The following is a 16,466-nucleotide window of genomic DNA, read 5'->3' on the forward strand; positions in this document are numbered from 1 at the left end:
AATGTTTTAGCGTCTAATGGGATTTGAAGTGATAGAAAAGGTCCCTCATTCAATCCTTGCATCTATCAAGTAGAGTGGCTACAAATAATATTTCTCCTCTTGGAGTACCCAATGATGATGAGATAGCTGTGTAGTACTGAGTAGGCGTAGTTATGCTACACAGCCTCTGTAAGAGGAGAGGGGAGGGGGACCTGAGCCTCTGTACCTTTATGTGAGAGACCAGCTTATCAATACTGAGAAGGCCACCAAGCCAGAAACTTGAATGCAGGATAGCCTGCAAGCCAAGTATGAGGCTTTCTAAATGCATGGGAACAAAAACTCAATGGTAAAAACAGGTAAGTGAATCATTTTTTTTCCTGCGGAGACTTAGTAAGATATGTGTGTATTGGTTTTTCATACAAAAAGGTTAGCGTAGCCTTTAACAATGTAGGCCTGCTGCCCTTTTCTATGGACCCCTAACAATCCCTATTAGAATAGATAGTTGACAATGTAGCAGTGATGTGTTATGCCACAGTAGACAAACAGTAAATATGCTTATTACATAGTAGTAGCAGAGTCTCTACTCACAGCTCTGTTAGTACATACGGTTCTAGAACAACCATGGCAGGGCTTGGAGGTCGAGCTTTGCCCATAGTCATGATGTGCTCAAAAGTGATATCTGTTTGGGTTCCACTGTTCACAAAATGTAGGTCATGGGACGAAGCCGTCAGGGCCGCTCCCTTCATTCGGGGACTGCGTCTCAAAACTTGAATCAGTAGAGGATCTTTACTGGCACGTAACGTTTCAAGTGTCTGCTCCTGGGAGAGTCGCGAAAGTTCTTTTCCATTCACCTGTGGAACAACAAAAGGCAATAGTCTATAAACTTTTCTTTGACTTTGAGGATAAATACCCATGACCAAAGGAATCTTCCACTTTCTGATTAGTTTGGCACTTTTATAGAGTTTGCTGTTGAGTGGAGCATTTAGATTTTGGAACTCAAGGAACTCAATACATTTGGACCAGGGTTAATTCGTTTCCTCCTGATATTCTTATACACTATCCTACCAATGAGTAGATTGGATCATATCTTATTAGCATGTAATGTGTCCTAAACCATGCTACAGAGGATGCATGTTAGCCATAGCTTGCCACAAGAACTGTATGCTATTGGATATATGAGTTATGCCACAGAAAACAAACCCTCTGTCTACAGTAATGCAAGGAGCGTCGTCATTGGACAGTTGAGCAATAGAAGAACGTTCTATGGAGTGAGAAATCACACTACTCCATCTTCATATCAGAAGGATTTAGCTGGGTGCGAAGGATGCCTGGGGAACGTCTTTTGCCTGAGTGAGTTGTGCCAACAGTTAAAGGGGTACTCCGGGCACAGACTAACATTTTAAAATCTAATGAACATCATCAGAATAAGTCCTGCTGTAATAGGTTCACTGTTCCTGGTCTAGCCACTTTCTTCATTTTCTATCTATATAACGTGATGCTCCACCTGAAAAATATCTCCCCTTCCTCCGACATCTTGTCCTCATTTGCTACTTCCTCCCCTGTCCATTGCCTCCCACATCCTGTGAGCAGTGCATAATGGGAGGACAGGGGTGGAAGCACTGCGCTGTATTGCTCATGTGTGGTTCAGAATGCTGGACCGTCTGGTCAGTCTCCTTCAGCAGGCATTCACTGATACTGTCAATAAGAGGTTGGTGCTAGTAAATTGTAGGACCTGTAAGCTGTGGGCGGAGCTACAATGCTGGTGGTAAACAAGCTGTATGCATGCGGGAAGTTGTAGGTGACAGTCTGTTGTTCTGTTTACTGCAGAAGTGATGTATGTTAACATAGCGGTAGATCGCCAGCTACATGGGACAAAGAAGAGGGTCTAGAGCGTCAGATTAAAAGTACAGGTTGCTGCTTCTTAGCTGTACCTCCTAAGTTTCAGAATTTCCTTTTTGTGCCCAGAAAACCCCTTTAAATATGACAGAGGTTCAGTTATGGTCTGGGTATGTGTTACGTGGCATGGTCTTAGGCCGTTGGAACCATGAACACGGAGGTATACCCTGACATTCTAGTTAATAATGTACTGCAAACAATGTGACAATACTCTGGGAATGGTCAGCAATACCTCCAACAAGACAACATGCCTTGTCACAAATCAATGCTGTATTATGTTAGTTTAATGATATAGATGTTCTACGATTCAACTGGCTTGCGCAGAGTTTTGACCTGAACCCTACTGAATACCTTTTGAGATGAACTAGAAGGTTGGGTTAGGAAAAGAAAAACAGCTTTCGCTTTCTTTGAGAGAACCTGTCAGACATTTGCAGGATGAATGGAGGGAAATACTAGCTAAAGTCTATCAGACTTTAGTAGAAAGTATGCCATGAAGAGTTTTTGATGTCATTAGGGACAAAGGAGGCCCAACGAAGTATTAATATATGAAAATAAATACTACTATTGATTCTTGCTCAGGTGTCCAATTACTTTTGGTATAATAGTGTATCCATCCATGCAGGGGCTGGATGGCAAATTTTATCCTAGACTATAGGGTAAACACCCAGGACTGGCCCATGAGCAGTGGCCCATCTGTATCCTGTTTATTTCTGTCTTCTGTAACATAAATAGCGTATCAAAACATTGGTACATAAATACACACCAGAACCAAGTTCATAACATGAATACGACACCAGAACCAAGTACAGTACATAAATACGGCACCAGAACCTAGCTTATACTATAAATACAGCACCATAACCAAGTACAGTACATAAATACGGCACCAGAACCTAGCTTATACTATAAATACAGCACCAGAACCAAGTTCATAACATGAATACGACACCAGAACCAAGTACAGTACATAAATACAGCACCAGAACCTAGCTTATACTATAAATACAGCACCATAACCAAGTACAGTACATAAATACGGCACCAGGACCTAGCTTATACTATAAATACAGCACCAGAACCAAGTTCATAACATGAATACGACACCAGAACCAAGTACAGTACATAAATACAGCACCAGAACCAAGCTTATACCATAAATACAACACCATATCAGAACCAAGATCAGTTTATAAATATAGCTACCAAAACAAACAGTACAGCGAGCAATTGCAAAGTCAGGTTAACCGCTGGCATCTCATTTTATAGCATGTGAAATTACAATTCCTAGTCTAATTTTAACAATGGCAAGGGGATACTGGGAGTTGTCTTTCCGCCGATCATAAGGGCGATTTCACACAAGCGTGTTTTAGCTCCATATTTGGTCCATGTTTTACTGACCGTTATACGGAGTTAATGTAGATCAACGTATCTATTCACATGGTAGTTTTTTAAAAATGCAGCATGACCTATTTTTTGTTCGTTTGCCTCTATATTGCTATTATTTTCTAATGGGTGAGTACGGATCAGTAATTGTCCACTAGAAATAATATATATGCGGGCAAAAACAGATCAAATACTGATGATGGACTGACATCCATAACGTCTGTAATACCAGTCGGCACTGCAAATGTGTTAAAATACACTTCTCTGAAATTGCCTACAAGTGTGCCCCACGCTGTGAGCCTAAACAACAGTGCCCCCAAACTGTGCTCTTAAAGAAAAGTATACCCCACACTGCGGCTCTCAGTAAAATGTACCCCACACTGTGCCGTCACAATACAAAATTTTGCCCCTGACTGTGCTCAATAAAAGCATGCCCCACAATGTGCCCCCTGAATAAACGTGGCTCATATTATGTAACAAAACCCCCAGTAAGGATTAGGTATCTTCCAACGCACCTACACAGCCACTCAAAAAAACATTAAAGGGGTATTCTAAAAGATGAATATACGGGGTTAAAATGAAGAAAAGTTGAATACTCCCCTATCCCAGAAGCTCCCTGTCCAGCACTGCGGCGCCAGTCCTCGCTGGCCAGTCATTGTGCATGTGACCTATCAGCCATTCACAGGCTTCAGCGGCTGTGGAAGAATCGCTGCTGAAGCCTGTGACTGGCTGAGTAGTTCCGCTTCTTCTAGGTTCTCTGTGGAAGGCAGAGGGGCTGCAGCGCTGGAGGGGGACCTTCTGGAACAGGGGAAAACTGAATTTTATTTAATTTGAAGCCTGTATGATTATTTTTAATATCCCGGAAAACCCCTTTGTATTATCTACCTGGGTGCGTTCACTCATAGCAGAATTGGTGCAGATTTTCCACAGCAAAATCTGCAAAATTGACGAAGTCTACTGTGGATCAGCCCCCAAATCCACTATAAATGCTGTGGATTTTGGTGCAGATTTTCCACTGTAGAAAATCCTCACTTCATTCCAGGGCAAATTCCGCTATATGAGCATACCCTTAAAGAACAGAGGCAAAAGCCGGAAAAAAGTGTGTCTTTACCCCTACAAAGGAATAATAGCCCGTGCATTGACTCCTACAAAGTAATATTTGCTCCACTAAGTAATTATAGTCCCTCTATGCAACCCGGGAAAGTAAGTGTGCCCTTTCTGTTCTCCTCCTCACACACAAATTGGTTGGGACTCCTCAAGATCACTCTCTGCCTACCTCCACATAGCTACCACTCCTCCGCATGTACACAGAATAAAAAACTTGCCTCCTTTACTACAGGACTGGCCAGCTGGATTAAGTTTTTCAGTAAGGGCCACCAGGGTGTTCTGTTCACCAGTACAACTTGCATGGCAGCAGTGCACACCAACTAAAACTTCCTCCTCTCCTGATTCTCGCCAGCATTGCAGAGCGCAGAGACAAGACAGCAAGAGGGGTGGAGGAGTTGTGGTCTTAGCGCAGTGCTGCCATGCAAAGCGGTATTGAGGCAAGTTGTACTGGTGAACAGACCACCTAGGCGGCTCTTCCTCAATCACTTGCTTCACCTGACAGCACCAGGCAGCCTCCGGGGCCCCGGCCCAGCCCGCCACTGCTTTCATGTGCCAAAAACTATAAAATAGTTTTTTTGTGTATATATGGGATAAAACTAGAGCTGTAAGTTGAACCTTGTGGACTCCAACGCAAAGTCTGTAACAAAACCCCCTGTTGCAGCCGTTCAGAGGTTCCCACCTTGCTTTCAGGCCAGACCAGGGTTTAGCAGTATTCCTACCTCTCCTGGAGCTGATGGGTGTGGTGGTTGCAAGAGTAATGTCAGTCCTCACCTGGTGCTGAATAGCCCTGCTCCTATTTAAGCAGTGCTAGTATTGACTCCTGTGCTGGTCAATGCTTCAGTTGCCGCTGGACAGCTATTGAGGAACACATCCTGGCTGAAACTCCTCAGTGCAAGCTAAGTCCCTATTTCTGTTTTGTTTGGTTTTCTGTTTCCCTTTCTTTTGTTCTAGGGCTCCCTGGTAGGGACGTGTCAGTGGCCCAGGCACGCGTGCGGGTCCGCACCTATCGGAGCGATCAGCCCGCCGAGTAGGCAGGGCCCCCTCCTGGGTTAGGGGTTTATAGGGAGAGGATTTTCTGTAGTTTTATGTTTCCTTTGCACAGTTGTGCCTTTTTCGTTTGTTTTGGATATTGCATGTCCGGTTGGACGCAACATCACCCCTCGACTACAACATGGAATTTATATTCTGGTCTCCTGATATGTCCCAAAGGAACCTTTTGGCCTTATACTTAATGGCCAGGATGAAACTAAAACCAAGAGCACCCTATTTCGTTACTCCCTTATTGCTAGTCTCTACAACACTGTTGAATATGTCCGTACTATATCCATTTTGGAAACCCGTAACTTCAGACGGGCTAATTAGAATAACAGTATTTTGTATGTGAAAGGGGGAAAGCAGGGACATAACTTTTTAAAATATTCACCCTTCCGTGCTTTCAGTTCTGTCTGGGATTATAGCAATTAATTAAATACCTCAATCACAAGTAGAGGGTAGTTTTATGAAATTCAATCACTGCTGATACAGCATTGAGATGGCACTTCTATAATTGCAAACCAATTACCCAATTAATTTCCATTGTTTAGAAGTCTGTTTTTCTTAAAGTAAAAAGGGTGAAAGTTGAGCGGTGGCGCACTAATGGGAATAAAACATAAAAAGGGAACATTCCATGGAAAATCACTGCTGTAGTTCAATTAGAAGAATATTAGATCATGCAGAGAAATGAACATTGCAGCTGCCAAAGTTTGGCGGAAAATTGCAAATAGCAGAATGGGTGGCACCTAAATAGCGCTGGGTTTTTAAAGTAGGACAAAACACTCTGCAATAGACCTGTTAGGACTTATTGGTGTGGGGTAAAGTTTCATAAAAGCAGTCTGCCTGGGCATTATCCAATTTTTTAAGAGTCATACACTGTGCTGACCTTTTAAATTTAGACTATGAGGACAGTGCCAGTACCCCCATAGAGACATGGTCAGTACTGTAGGCTGAGAACCTAGACCACTGATTTCACCATGAATGGGGCTGAGCTGGAATATCATGGTGGCAAAAGCCAGAATGATTACAGCTCATCGCCAAGCACCAAAGCCCATTTGGTTCCTGTGATTCGCATGGTCCTAGCTTTGGCTATTTTGGTCCTCCAGGTCACCCCTGGTCATTGCATTCAGAGAGGCTGAGGTGGTGAAAGCCGTAATTCAAGATAGGTCCTCAAGAGAGTCAAATACATGATATGCTAATGTTATATGGTGGTGGCGCTCCCTAGTAGTCTTCAGTGGTCACGGGGAGGTTCAGCCACTGCTAGGAAGTGAACTATGTATTTAGAGCTTTGCCTAAAGAGCCACGACCTGCACATAGAACATGGGAACTTGACACCTGTGCAATATGTGGTTGGAAATAAAAGCAAGTGCCGTCGGCACCAAGCTCTGTTAGGTGTATAACCGTGGTTGGGAAATGTACCTTCGGTAACTGCGTCTGGAGAGTTGGCTGAGGGATGAGAACGTTCGGGTGTTTAAAGGGGTATTCCAGAGACTTATTGTTATTTCAAGTGTTCACCAATCCACTGGATAGGTAAAAATTGATAGAGTCAATGGGGTCCAACCAGTGATACTCCCACCAAACTCGAGAACGGGGTCCGGTTGATCCCGAGGACAAAGAAAGAGGTCGTACAAGTGCACCACCACTACATTAATTCCAATGAAAGCATCGGAGAATGCTGAGCACTTGGACAGTCCGGCACTCTCATTGAAATGAATGGAGTGGCAGCATATCTACACAACCTCCGCTCTATTACCTTGGAAACTGAATGGACCCTCATTCTCAGGATCAGTGAGGTTCCCAGCATGCAGACCCCCACCGATCTATGATTTTTCACCTATCCAGTGGATGGGTGAAAATGTGAAAAAAAATGTAAGTCTATGGAAAACCCCTTTAAAGGGCACAGCCTGATTGAGTGCTGAATGCTACAGCTGTGAGCGGCATGTGAGAAGTAAGCAAGGACTGTTGCCAACTGTCCAATAAAGAGACGGATGGAGAAAGGAATGTCCTCGCCGTCAGAGACCCATGGAGCTGCTGTACTATAGAAAGAGTCACCATCCCCCTTCAAAGGCCATCTGTGCGTATCGCAATGATGAACGAAGGCCAAAGACTGTAAGAGAGCAATTTATAGGGGAAGCCACCGCGGCCAACCACTAAGTAGTTGTTTGTAAAGAGACAATAACTAAGAATTATGCCTAATGTGTAACCAGCAAGTGTATTGTGTCTTTGTGAGTAACCACCAGCCGTAAAGTGCCTTTTCTGATCTAGCTTAATTCGATGACTTTGTACAGTCTGTAGAAGGGGCACTTGACAAAAGACATTTTCTTTCTTCAGATATGTGACTGCAATATCAACAAGCCTTTCCCGAACAGCTCGGTATTTACAGTGGGAAGTTGTCATTTTAGTTTAATTACAAATGATTACTTGAAAACCTTCGTAGACGATTGCCAAGCATATGACTTGTGCCACAACACACACGATTACAGAAGTGACTCATCAATCACAATGACACGACTAATGAACCTCGGGATAATCTAGCCATCTATCCTACATGATACAGGACTGGGTGGGGGGAACAAATGGCTGAAGTGGAGGGGTCATAGGGAAATTAAAGGGGTTTTCCAGGGAAAATACTATTGAGGACCTAACCTCAGGATCGGCTAGGGTCCGCCGCTGTGGAACCAGACTGATCAGCTGATTGTGCGCCTGCTGACAGTGCCGCAAATACATAGGGGTCGGAGCAGAAACAGATGTTCTGATTACTGTGTAGGGGTCGTTGCTTGTAATTGCAAGCACAGCTCTTGTTGAAATCCTCGTGCCTGTGGATAGGTGATCAATAGTATTTTCCCCTTTAAGATAATGTTGAGGGTCTTAAAGGGAACCTGTGTCGTCCCCCCATAAACTAAATAATGGTGCTGTTATGGGCGTGACAAGGAGCCGGGTGATGTATTTTTTTATACTCACCCACCATCCAACGGTGCCCCTTTCTGACGTCAGTGCCCAAGGACTAAAATCGGACTCTTTTCAGAGTCCTGTGTGCACGCTTCTCCCATAGACTTGTATAGGAGATCATATGCATGGGACTCAGAAAAGAGACAGATTTTTGTTCTGCGTGCTGATTTTGGAGAGGGACACCTCTGGATCTTGAGAATGGGTGTGTATAAAAAAACATCATCCAGTTCCCTGTCATGTCTGTTGAAAGCACCATGACTTAGATTATGGTCCTGTGGGGACATGACAGGTTCACTTTTAGGGCTACTTTACTACTGAAATGACCCTGCAGTGCATGTAAGACAATTGCTGCAAGCATGACTACAACGTAGGATGGATTCTCATAGGGTGGCGCTGTGAAAGCTAACTCCTTCACTCATTTGTATAGCTTTTTCCCAGAAAGCATTGCATGGCCTACATAAGACTCCCTACACCCTAGTGGCGCTCTCCATGAGGAGTAACCGTACCCTCCTGAATCACTTTGATGACCTCTTATGCACCAAAGCAGAGTCCTACTGTGCGCAGATGTACAATCACCCCAAAACACTTGTATGTGCATTGATATTCTGGTTTGACTCTTGTCGCTAGTCATATTGCAAGGCCTGTTAAAAGGTGGCTACCATTCCAATAGGTGGCGCTATGGAGGATTATTCCATCATTTATTTGCATGGATTAAAAACTGCAAATAATCTAGCATCATTGTGATGTACCATTCTGTAGATTGTAAGATCATATGGGCAGGAGACCTGCTGGATCCATAGATTGTTCAACGATTAAAGGGGCGTTCCCATCTCAGACTTTTATGGCATATCTTCAGGATATTCCATAAAAGTCAAACAGATGCAGGTCCAAGCCTTAATGTTGCATCTCTCTCTAGTTTAGGCCCTGACAACCCCTGGCTCGGCTATATGAAGTGGTTGGATTATGGAAACAACCAAGCAGGTTTTACTACACTTTGCTATAACTTCTATAGAAGTGAATGGGAGTTACACAGGGGCGTAGCTAATGGCTCATGGGCCTGGGTGCAAAAGTTTATCCTGGGGCCCCCCCAACTTCTCTTAACCCTTTAACGCAGAGGCGTAACATGAAGCTCCTGGGCCCCAATGTAAAACCTGTAACAGGGCCCCCAACTATAATGCTTTATTCATAGTACTGGGCTCCCTATATGGAGACGTGAGACCTTATGAGCCCCCCAGGTGCAACTGCATCCCCTATAGTTATGTTGGTGGAGTTACGCAAACAGCAAAGCTCAGCCGTACGTGGGTGTTTCTATCCTCTTTCCATTGTTTTTTTTGCCTTCCTCTAAATCAACATGCGGGGTCGGAAACAGGCTGAACATTTGTCAATTAGCAGCCTAGCATACTATGTTACTATGTCCTACCCACCTCATATAGAACGGGATTCCTATTGCAGCCATGTATTCCTGAGGTGAGAGCGCCCCTTTAATAGCAATGCAAATCATTTCCAAATAAGTCAGTTTTCAGAAACAGCTCCACTTCTGACCATTGGCTGTGTCTGGTATTGCATCTCTTCTTCAGTCATATGAATGAAGCTAGGCTGCAATACTAAACACAACCCAAAGGCAAGAGAGGCGCTGTTTATAGAATAAAAAAAGCAAAAAAACTCTTTTCCCAATTTTTCTGTTATCCTCCTATGCAAAAGCTCAGCTGTGGTCAGTCAGTCCCCCTTCTGTAAGGGCTTCTTCAGATGACCATATTCGTGTGCATTTTTTGTCAGTGGGTTCATTTTCAATAGTTTTCTTGCACATGCATTGCCTACGCATGCAAAAGTATAGGACCTGCTCTATCTTTCTGTGTATTGCGCAGCCAAGTCCACCATAGAAGTCTATGGGAGGTGTGCAAATGCATGCACAAAAGTGAAAAATACAACACATCAGGACCTCATTAGGCTAAATAGCCTTTTAAATTAGGGCGGATCATTTTCAGTGTGAATCCACATCAGATGGGAAAATCTAGCGATTTTAGAGACTTCCAATGAGATCGGGTCATCAGTGCTCGACTAGCCGGGGCCAGGATTTGATACACTGCCAGGCTTGTGGGGATTTCTTGTTCAGCAGTGTGATCGAGGAAAAACATCCAGAGAAAGGGGATCCTGTGGACATAAATAACTCATTGCCAAAGGGGTCAGAGGAGGATGTCAAGAATTATTCTGATGAACACGTGGTACACCGGCAAACAAACTGTATCTGAATACAACACTGGTCTGCATTAGAGATGAGTGAGCGTACCGGTACTCGTTTAGGGCGATTTCGCAATCGAGCAGCGCTTTTTTCGAGTAACTGATTACTCGGGCGAAAAGATTCAGGGGGCACCAGGGGTGAGCGGGGGGTTGCAGAGGGGGGGAGAGAGAGAGAGCTCCCCCCTGTTCCACACTGCTACCCCCTGCTCCACCACGCTGCCCCCCGCCCCCCGGCGCCCCCCAAATCTTTTCGCCCGAGTAGTCAGTTACTCGAAAAAAGCGCTGCTCGATTGCGAAATCACCCTAAACGAGTACGTTCGCTCATCTCTAGTCTGCATGCAAACGTCACTCTTCTTTTGCCCAGATGGGCTATAACAGCAGATGATAAATCTCGGCGCCATTGCTGCCCAAGGGCAGCTTCACACAGGAGCATGCGAAAAACCCTTGCAATAGCGTGACCTTTTGCGCAGTGAAGGTCGTGCCATCGTACATGTTTTAGCCCATTTTACTGTACTTTTTGCACTGCTGTGCGACCTAATTAGTACCCAATGTTTTTGATTTCCCCAAGTGATCACGCAGTTCATTGCACAATTGCGTAGGGATAGACTCCTATGGTGCCTTTGGTGTATAAATGCGCACCAAAATAAAGCATGTCACGTTTTTATTTTCATGCGCCAAATGCACATGCAAAAGCTAAAGTGAGAATGAACCCATTGAAAACAATGGACTCTATTCTCTGTACAACCTATGCAAAAAAAAAAGCGCGCATGTGAAGCCGCCCTTAGGTTACATTCACATAGGGCAGTTCGGTTGCAATACAAACCACGCCAAAAAGTGCATTCACAAAACTCTGTGCGTTTTTTGCCACACTTTACTATAAGGGTGGACACCCACTGGCGTTTTTTTCTCCCATGAATGAATAGCTAAGGGCTATGTGTCATTGGCTGAGCGCTCAGCCAATCTGCACAGCCCTTTCAGCCCTTGCTGGAAGAGCTTAATAGCAGTGCAGGGGAGCCAGCAGGAGGACGCGTGTGAGTGCCAGAGAGGTGAGTATTTTTAAAAAAAATTTTTTACACACTTTTTGCTGATTATCGGGGAAGGGCTTATATTTCAAGCCCTTCCCCGATAATCATTCCACGGGGCTTGACAAAGCAGTGCTTTCAATGGGATCGGCACAGCAATGGGATAGAATGCTGCGGACTTCTGCCACAGCTGTGAAAGCTGTGACAGCTGTGGCAGAAGTCTCCGGCATTCTCCATCTCTTTTCAATGGGGCTAGCGCTGCTACCGCTGGTCCCATTGAAAAGACTGGCAATATGGTGGCATGATGCCGATATCCCAGCGTCATGCCGTTTTTTTTCTCGTGACTTTAACTTTACTCTCGCAGCGCAGTGGAGAAACAAACGCCAGTGGGTGTCCACCCTTACCCAGATTCCTGTTGCACCATGTTGATAGGAGTGTCCGAATTTGGCACAAGCAGCATGAACCGATGAACCCTTCCTATTAGCCTGTCAGCTCCTCCATCTAATTTGCATCACCTACAAGAAGCTTCCTGTCCGAACTGACCAATATTGCCACAAAACAATTCTGACACCTGATAAAACCTATGCCATGATGAATCACTACGCTTCCGAAGGCCAAAGGAGGTCTGACGTGCTACTAGATGGGCGTCTCTAATAAAGAAGCCATTAGTATACCGCCCCTTTAATTCAGTCATCGACCAGTATCTTCAATGCACTTCACGTTGAATGAGCAAGAAAACCCCCCGACTAATTAAACATATCCAATAGACTTACATGGTAATTTAATGGGTTGGCATATACTTCCACATAGTAATTATGATTATTAACGATCGGTATTTCTAATTCTTCTATGCCGGATATGGATTTATTGTCATATACTTAGCTGTAATGTTGTATAATAATAACAACGATGAGGATAAACTACAATCTGCCCCATATTTAGGTAAGAGGGGTCGTTCTCCCTCATTCACCCCCTCGCCGGCTGCAGACGTTACCGAGTGCCCCCCCCCCCCAACTCGCTCATCACAACATTGTGCCATTAGCCGGTGACTCTATCAGAGGCCGATCAATGGTGTTCTTGCTTACTGTGTCTTATTGATACACAGCAGCCGTTGCCATGGAAACTGGGCTTTCGCTGAAGGAACGAAACACAGTTGGGAGGCAACACGAAGGATTTTTTTGTGGGGGGATGGGACGCAGGAGATGTGGGACGAGGTGTGTGGCGGGCACGGGAATGACGGGGGCACTCTGATTGTGTAATTATTACAAGAAACCATGTAACAGTGACAGCTTCAGGACTCCAGGAAGAGCAACAGCGACAAGGAGAGTTAATGAGCACCAAGGAGAGCCGAGAAGAAAGACAAAAAGATTGAAAGGAAGACAGCGAGGACACCGGAGGAAGAGAGAAAATGGAATATTAGAGGAGATGCAAGAGGAGAATAGAATCCTAGGAAGTGACAGCGGTGTCAGCGTCATTGGCGGCGCCTTTGCCTCTCGTCCTCGTTTGTCTGGAAGGTTCCTGGGTCAGGGATTTAGAGTTTTACGCCTAATATCGAATAAAGGGAATAGACATTCTACAGAAGCACATAAGTATACTGCACCCACTATGGGTCAATTGGCTCGAATCTCCTCAAAATGACTCCAATTCCCGGTGACGACCCTCTCGAAAAGCTTATTGTCAAAGACGTTCGAAAACATAGCCATCGGAAGGCGGCCCTTGACTTGCCTAGCAGTCGTCTTGCCGCAAGCTACAGAGATGGAGTGAACTGGTCATATAAATGAAGACTGAATTGTCCACCTATTATAGGCTTTTACGCCTAAAGGTGCCAGAGATTAGAATAAAGAGTTTTTGCCTTTCCAAAAACAGCGCCACTCTTGTATTCTATGTAGCTGCAATACCTGACACAACCTATAGAGATGCGTGGTGCTGTTTTTGGAAGAAAGCAACAATGGGGGAGATTTATTAAGACCAATGTCCCATGCGCTGGTCTTAATGTTATCCTCATTGGTGCACATGCCTCTTCATATATTAGGGGCATCTCAGCTGCTATGTGTGCCAACACAGCAATCTATGCCAGTTAGAAGCTGGAGTAAATTTCTAGTATACTTTATTCCAGTTTTTGACATAAATTATACATAAATATGTTGGTTCGGGGGATCCACTCCCCTCTGACAAGCGACAGTCCTTTTTTGAGGAAAGTGGTGTAGCATGGCATATCTGTCAAAAAATAGAATAAGCGGGTCTTGCGCCAAGTTTACGACTTTTTATGGCTAATAAAGTCTTTGTAAATCTACCCATATGTCTTTTTTAATCTCTATCTGTCATTGTGGCCTCCTCTCTTACACTCTTGCACTCCTTTAACTCCGCTGCTTGGCTAATCCACCCCTCCCCCTCTCTGCCCCTCCCCACTGATAGTACGTTCACTGACTACCCAGATAACCAAGTTCAAACTGTGAACGATGACATACAAACCCATACACAACCTCTCCTCCATAAATCTCTGGCCTAATGTCTCAATACCTCCCAATATGTCACTGCCGGTCCACAACCTATCCCCATCATATATGTCTGACCTAATCACCGGATACCTCCCCATATGTAATCTCCAGTCCACAACCTGTCCTCCATACATCTCTGGACCTAATCGCCAGATACCTCCCCATATGTCACCGCCGGTCCACAACCTGTCGCCTCCATATATGTCTGACGTAATCGCTGGATACCTCCTCATATATAATCTCTAGTCCACAACCTGTCCTCTATACATCTCTGACCTAATTGCCGGATACCTCCCCATATGTAATCTCCAGTCCACAACCTGTCCTCTGTACATCTCTGACCTGATTGCCGGATACCTCCCCATATGTCACCGCCGGTCCACAACCTGCCGCCTCCATATATGTCTGATGTAATCGCTGGATACCTCCTCATATATAATCTCTAGTCCACAACCTGTCCTCTATACATCTCTGACCTAATTGCCGGATACCTCCCCATATGTAATCTCCAGTCCACAACCTGTCCTCCGTACATCTCTGACCCGATTGCCGGATACCTCCCCATATGTCACTGCCAGTCCACAACCTGTCCTCCATACATCTCTGACCTAATCGCTGGATGCCTTCCCATACGTAATCTCCAGTCCACAACCTGTCCTCTATACATCTCTGACCTAATCGCCAGATACCTCCCCATATGTCACCGCCGGTCCACAACCTGTCGCCTCCATATATGTCTGACCTAATCGCTGGATACCTCCTTTTATGTAATCTCTAGTCCACAACCTGTCCTCTATACATCTCTGACCTAATCGCTGGATGCCTCCCCATACGTAATCTCCAGTCCACAACCTGTCCCCTCCATACATCTCTGACCTAACGTCCCAATACCTCCCCATATGTCACCGTCAGTCCACAACCTGTCCTCCATACATCTCTGAACTAATCACCGGATACCTCCCCATATGTCACGGTCGGTCTACAACCTGTCCCTTCCATACATCTCTGTGCTGACCTCCCACTCTCTCCCAACACGTAATCTCTGGTCCTCACAAGACATCCTTCATTGCTCTTCCCTTGTCTACTCCTGACATCATCATGTCCAAGATTTCTTTTTTGCATCCCCCATACTGCAATGTATTACCATAGCAATCATAGCTTCACAGGTTCAAGTCTCCTACATGGACATAAAAATGTAAAAAAATAGTAATGAAAACAATTTTGTGCATTTTCTCCTCTTTTTTTTGTAAAAAAAAATTTTAAATAAAAAACCCCATGTTTCATATCGTTGCACCCGTAACTACATGTATCGGCAAAAGCCATGAAAAAAAAACAAAAAACTGAAAAGCGGAACCTAATTTTGTCTCCTAAAGCAGTGTTCCCCAACTCCAGTCCTCAGGGACCGCCAACAGGTCATGTTTTCAGGATTTCCTCAGTATTGCACAGGTGATGTAATTATTGTCAGTGCCTCAGACATTGCCACAGGTGTTCTCACTATAGGATATCCTGAAAAACATGACCTGTTGGTGGTCCCTGAGGACTGGAGTTGGGGACCTCTGTCCTAAAGAATGCAATAAAAGTGATCAAAAAAGCCATCTGCACCCCAAAATGGTACCAATAAAAACTACAGCTCATCACACAAAAACCAGATCTCCATCCATTGAAAAATCAAAAGTTTAGGACTTTGAATTAAAAAACAACAGAAAATTCCAAGTGTAAAAACCTAAATATATATATATAATTTTGGTATTGTTGTAACTGTATCAACACACAGAAAAAAAATCATCATGCCACTAAGGGCTCAATCACACAACTGTGATTTCGGGGCGTATCACGCGCGCAATGTACGGCCGCATGATACGTGGTGAATGGAGTCAGTGAAAGTACACGAATTTTCATTGATCCATTCACATTAGTGTGTAAACACTGCATGTAGATACGGATGTGAAAAAGATCATGAAGCATGCTGTATTTCACCGCCTATCACGCAGCGTGACTCTTCTTCTTTTCTATGGGCAGCGTACGCATACGGTTGTGTGAATGAGCCCTTATGCTGCATAATTATCGCTGTAAGAAAAGACAAAAACTATAGCAAAATTGATGTGTTTTTTTCCCTGTCCTCCAAAAAAATCAATTGATGTTATACAATACATTAAATGTACTCAAAAATGGTACCAATAAAAACTATAGCTTGCAACACAAAAAATAAGCCCTCATATGGCCATGTCGAAGGGGAAAAAAAAGCTATGGCTTTTGAAAAGTGGAAATCGTTGTGTCCTTATAGCCAAAATAGGCCATGTCGTTAAGGGGTTAAAAATTGCTGACTTGAATCTCTTGGTGTATGAGCTTAAAATAATTCTAG

The 16,466-nt window shown here is 44.3% G+C and overlaps 1 protein-coding gene across 1 annotated transcript in view; it reads right to left on the minus strand.

Moving 5' to 3' along the window:
• PDZD4 (PDZ domain containing 4) overlaps positions 1 to 16,466 on the minus strand; it is a 138,121-nt gene that overhangs the window by 23,689 nt on the left and 97,966 nt on the right. The window contains exon 2 of the mRNA XM_066580773.1: positions 568 to 830. Coding sequence (XP_066436870.1) covers positions 568 to 830 — 263 coding nt within the window. The remainder of the gene's footprint in view (positions 1 to 567; positions 831 to 16,466) is intronic.

This window comes from Eleutherodactylus coqui, chromosome 10, assembly GCF_035609145.1.
Source record: "Eleutherodactylus coqui strain aEleCoq1 chromosome 10, aEleCoq1.hap1, whole genome shotgun sequence".
In the NCBI taxonomy this organism is placed as follows: Eukaryota; Metazoa; Chordata; class Amphibia; order Anura; family Eleutherodactylidae; genus Eleutherodactylus; species Eleutherodactylus coqui.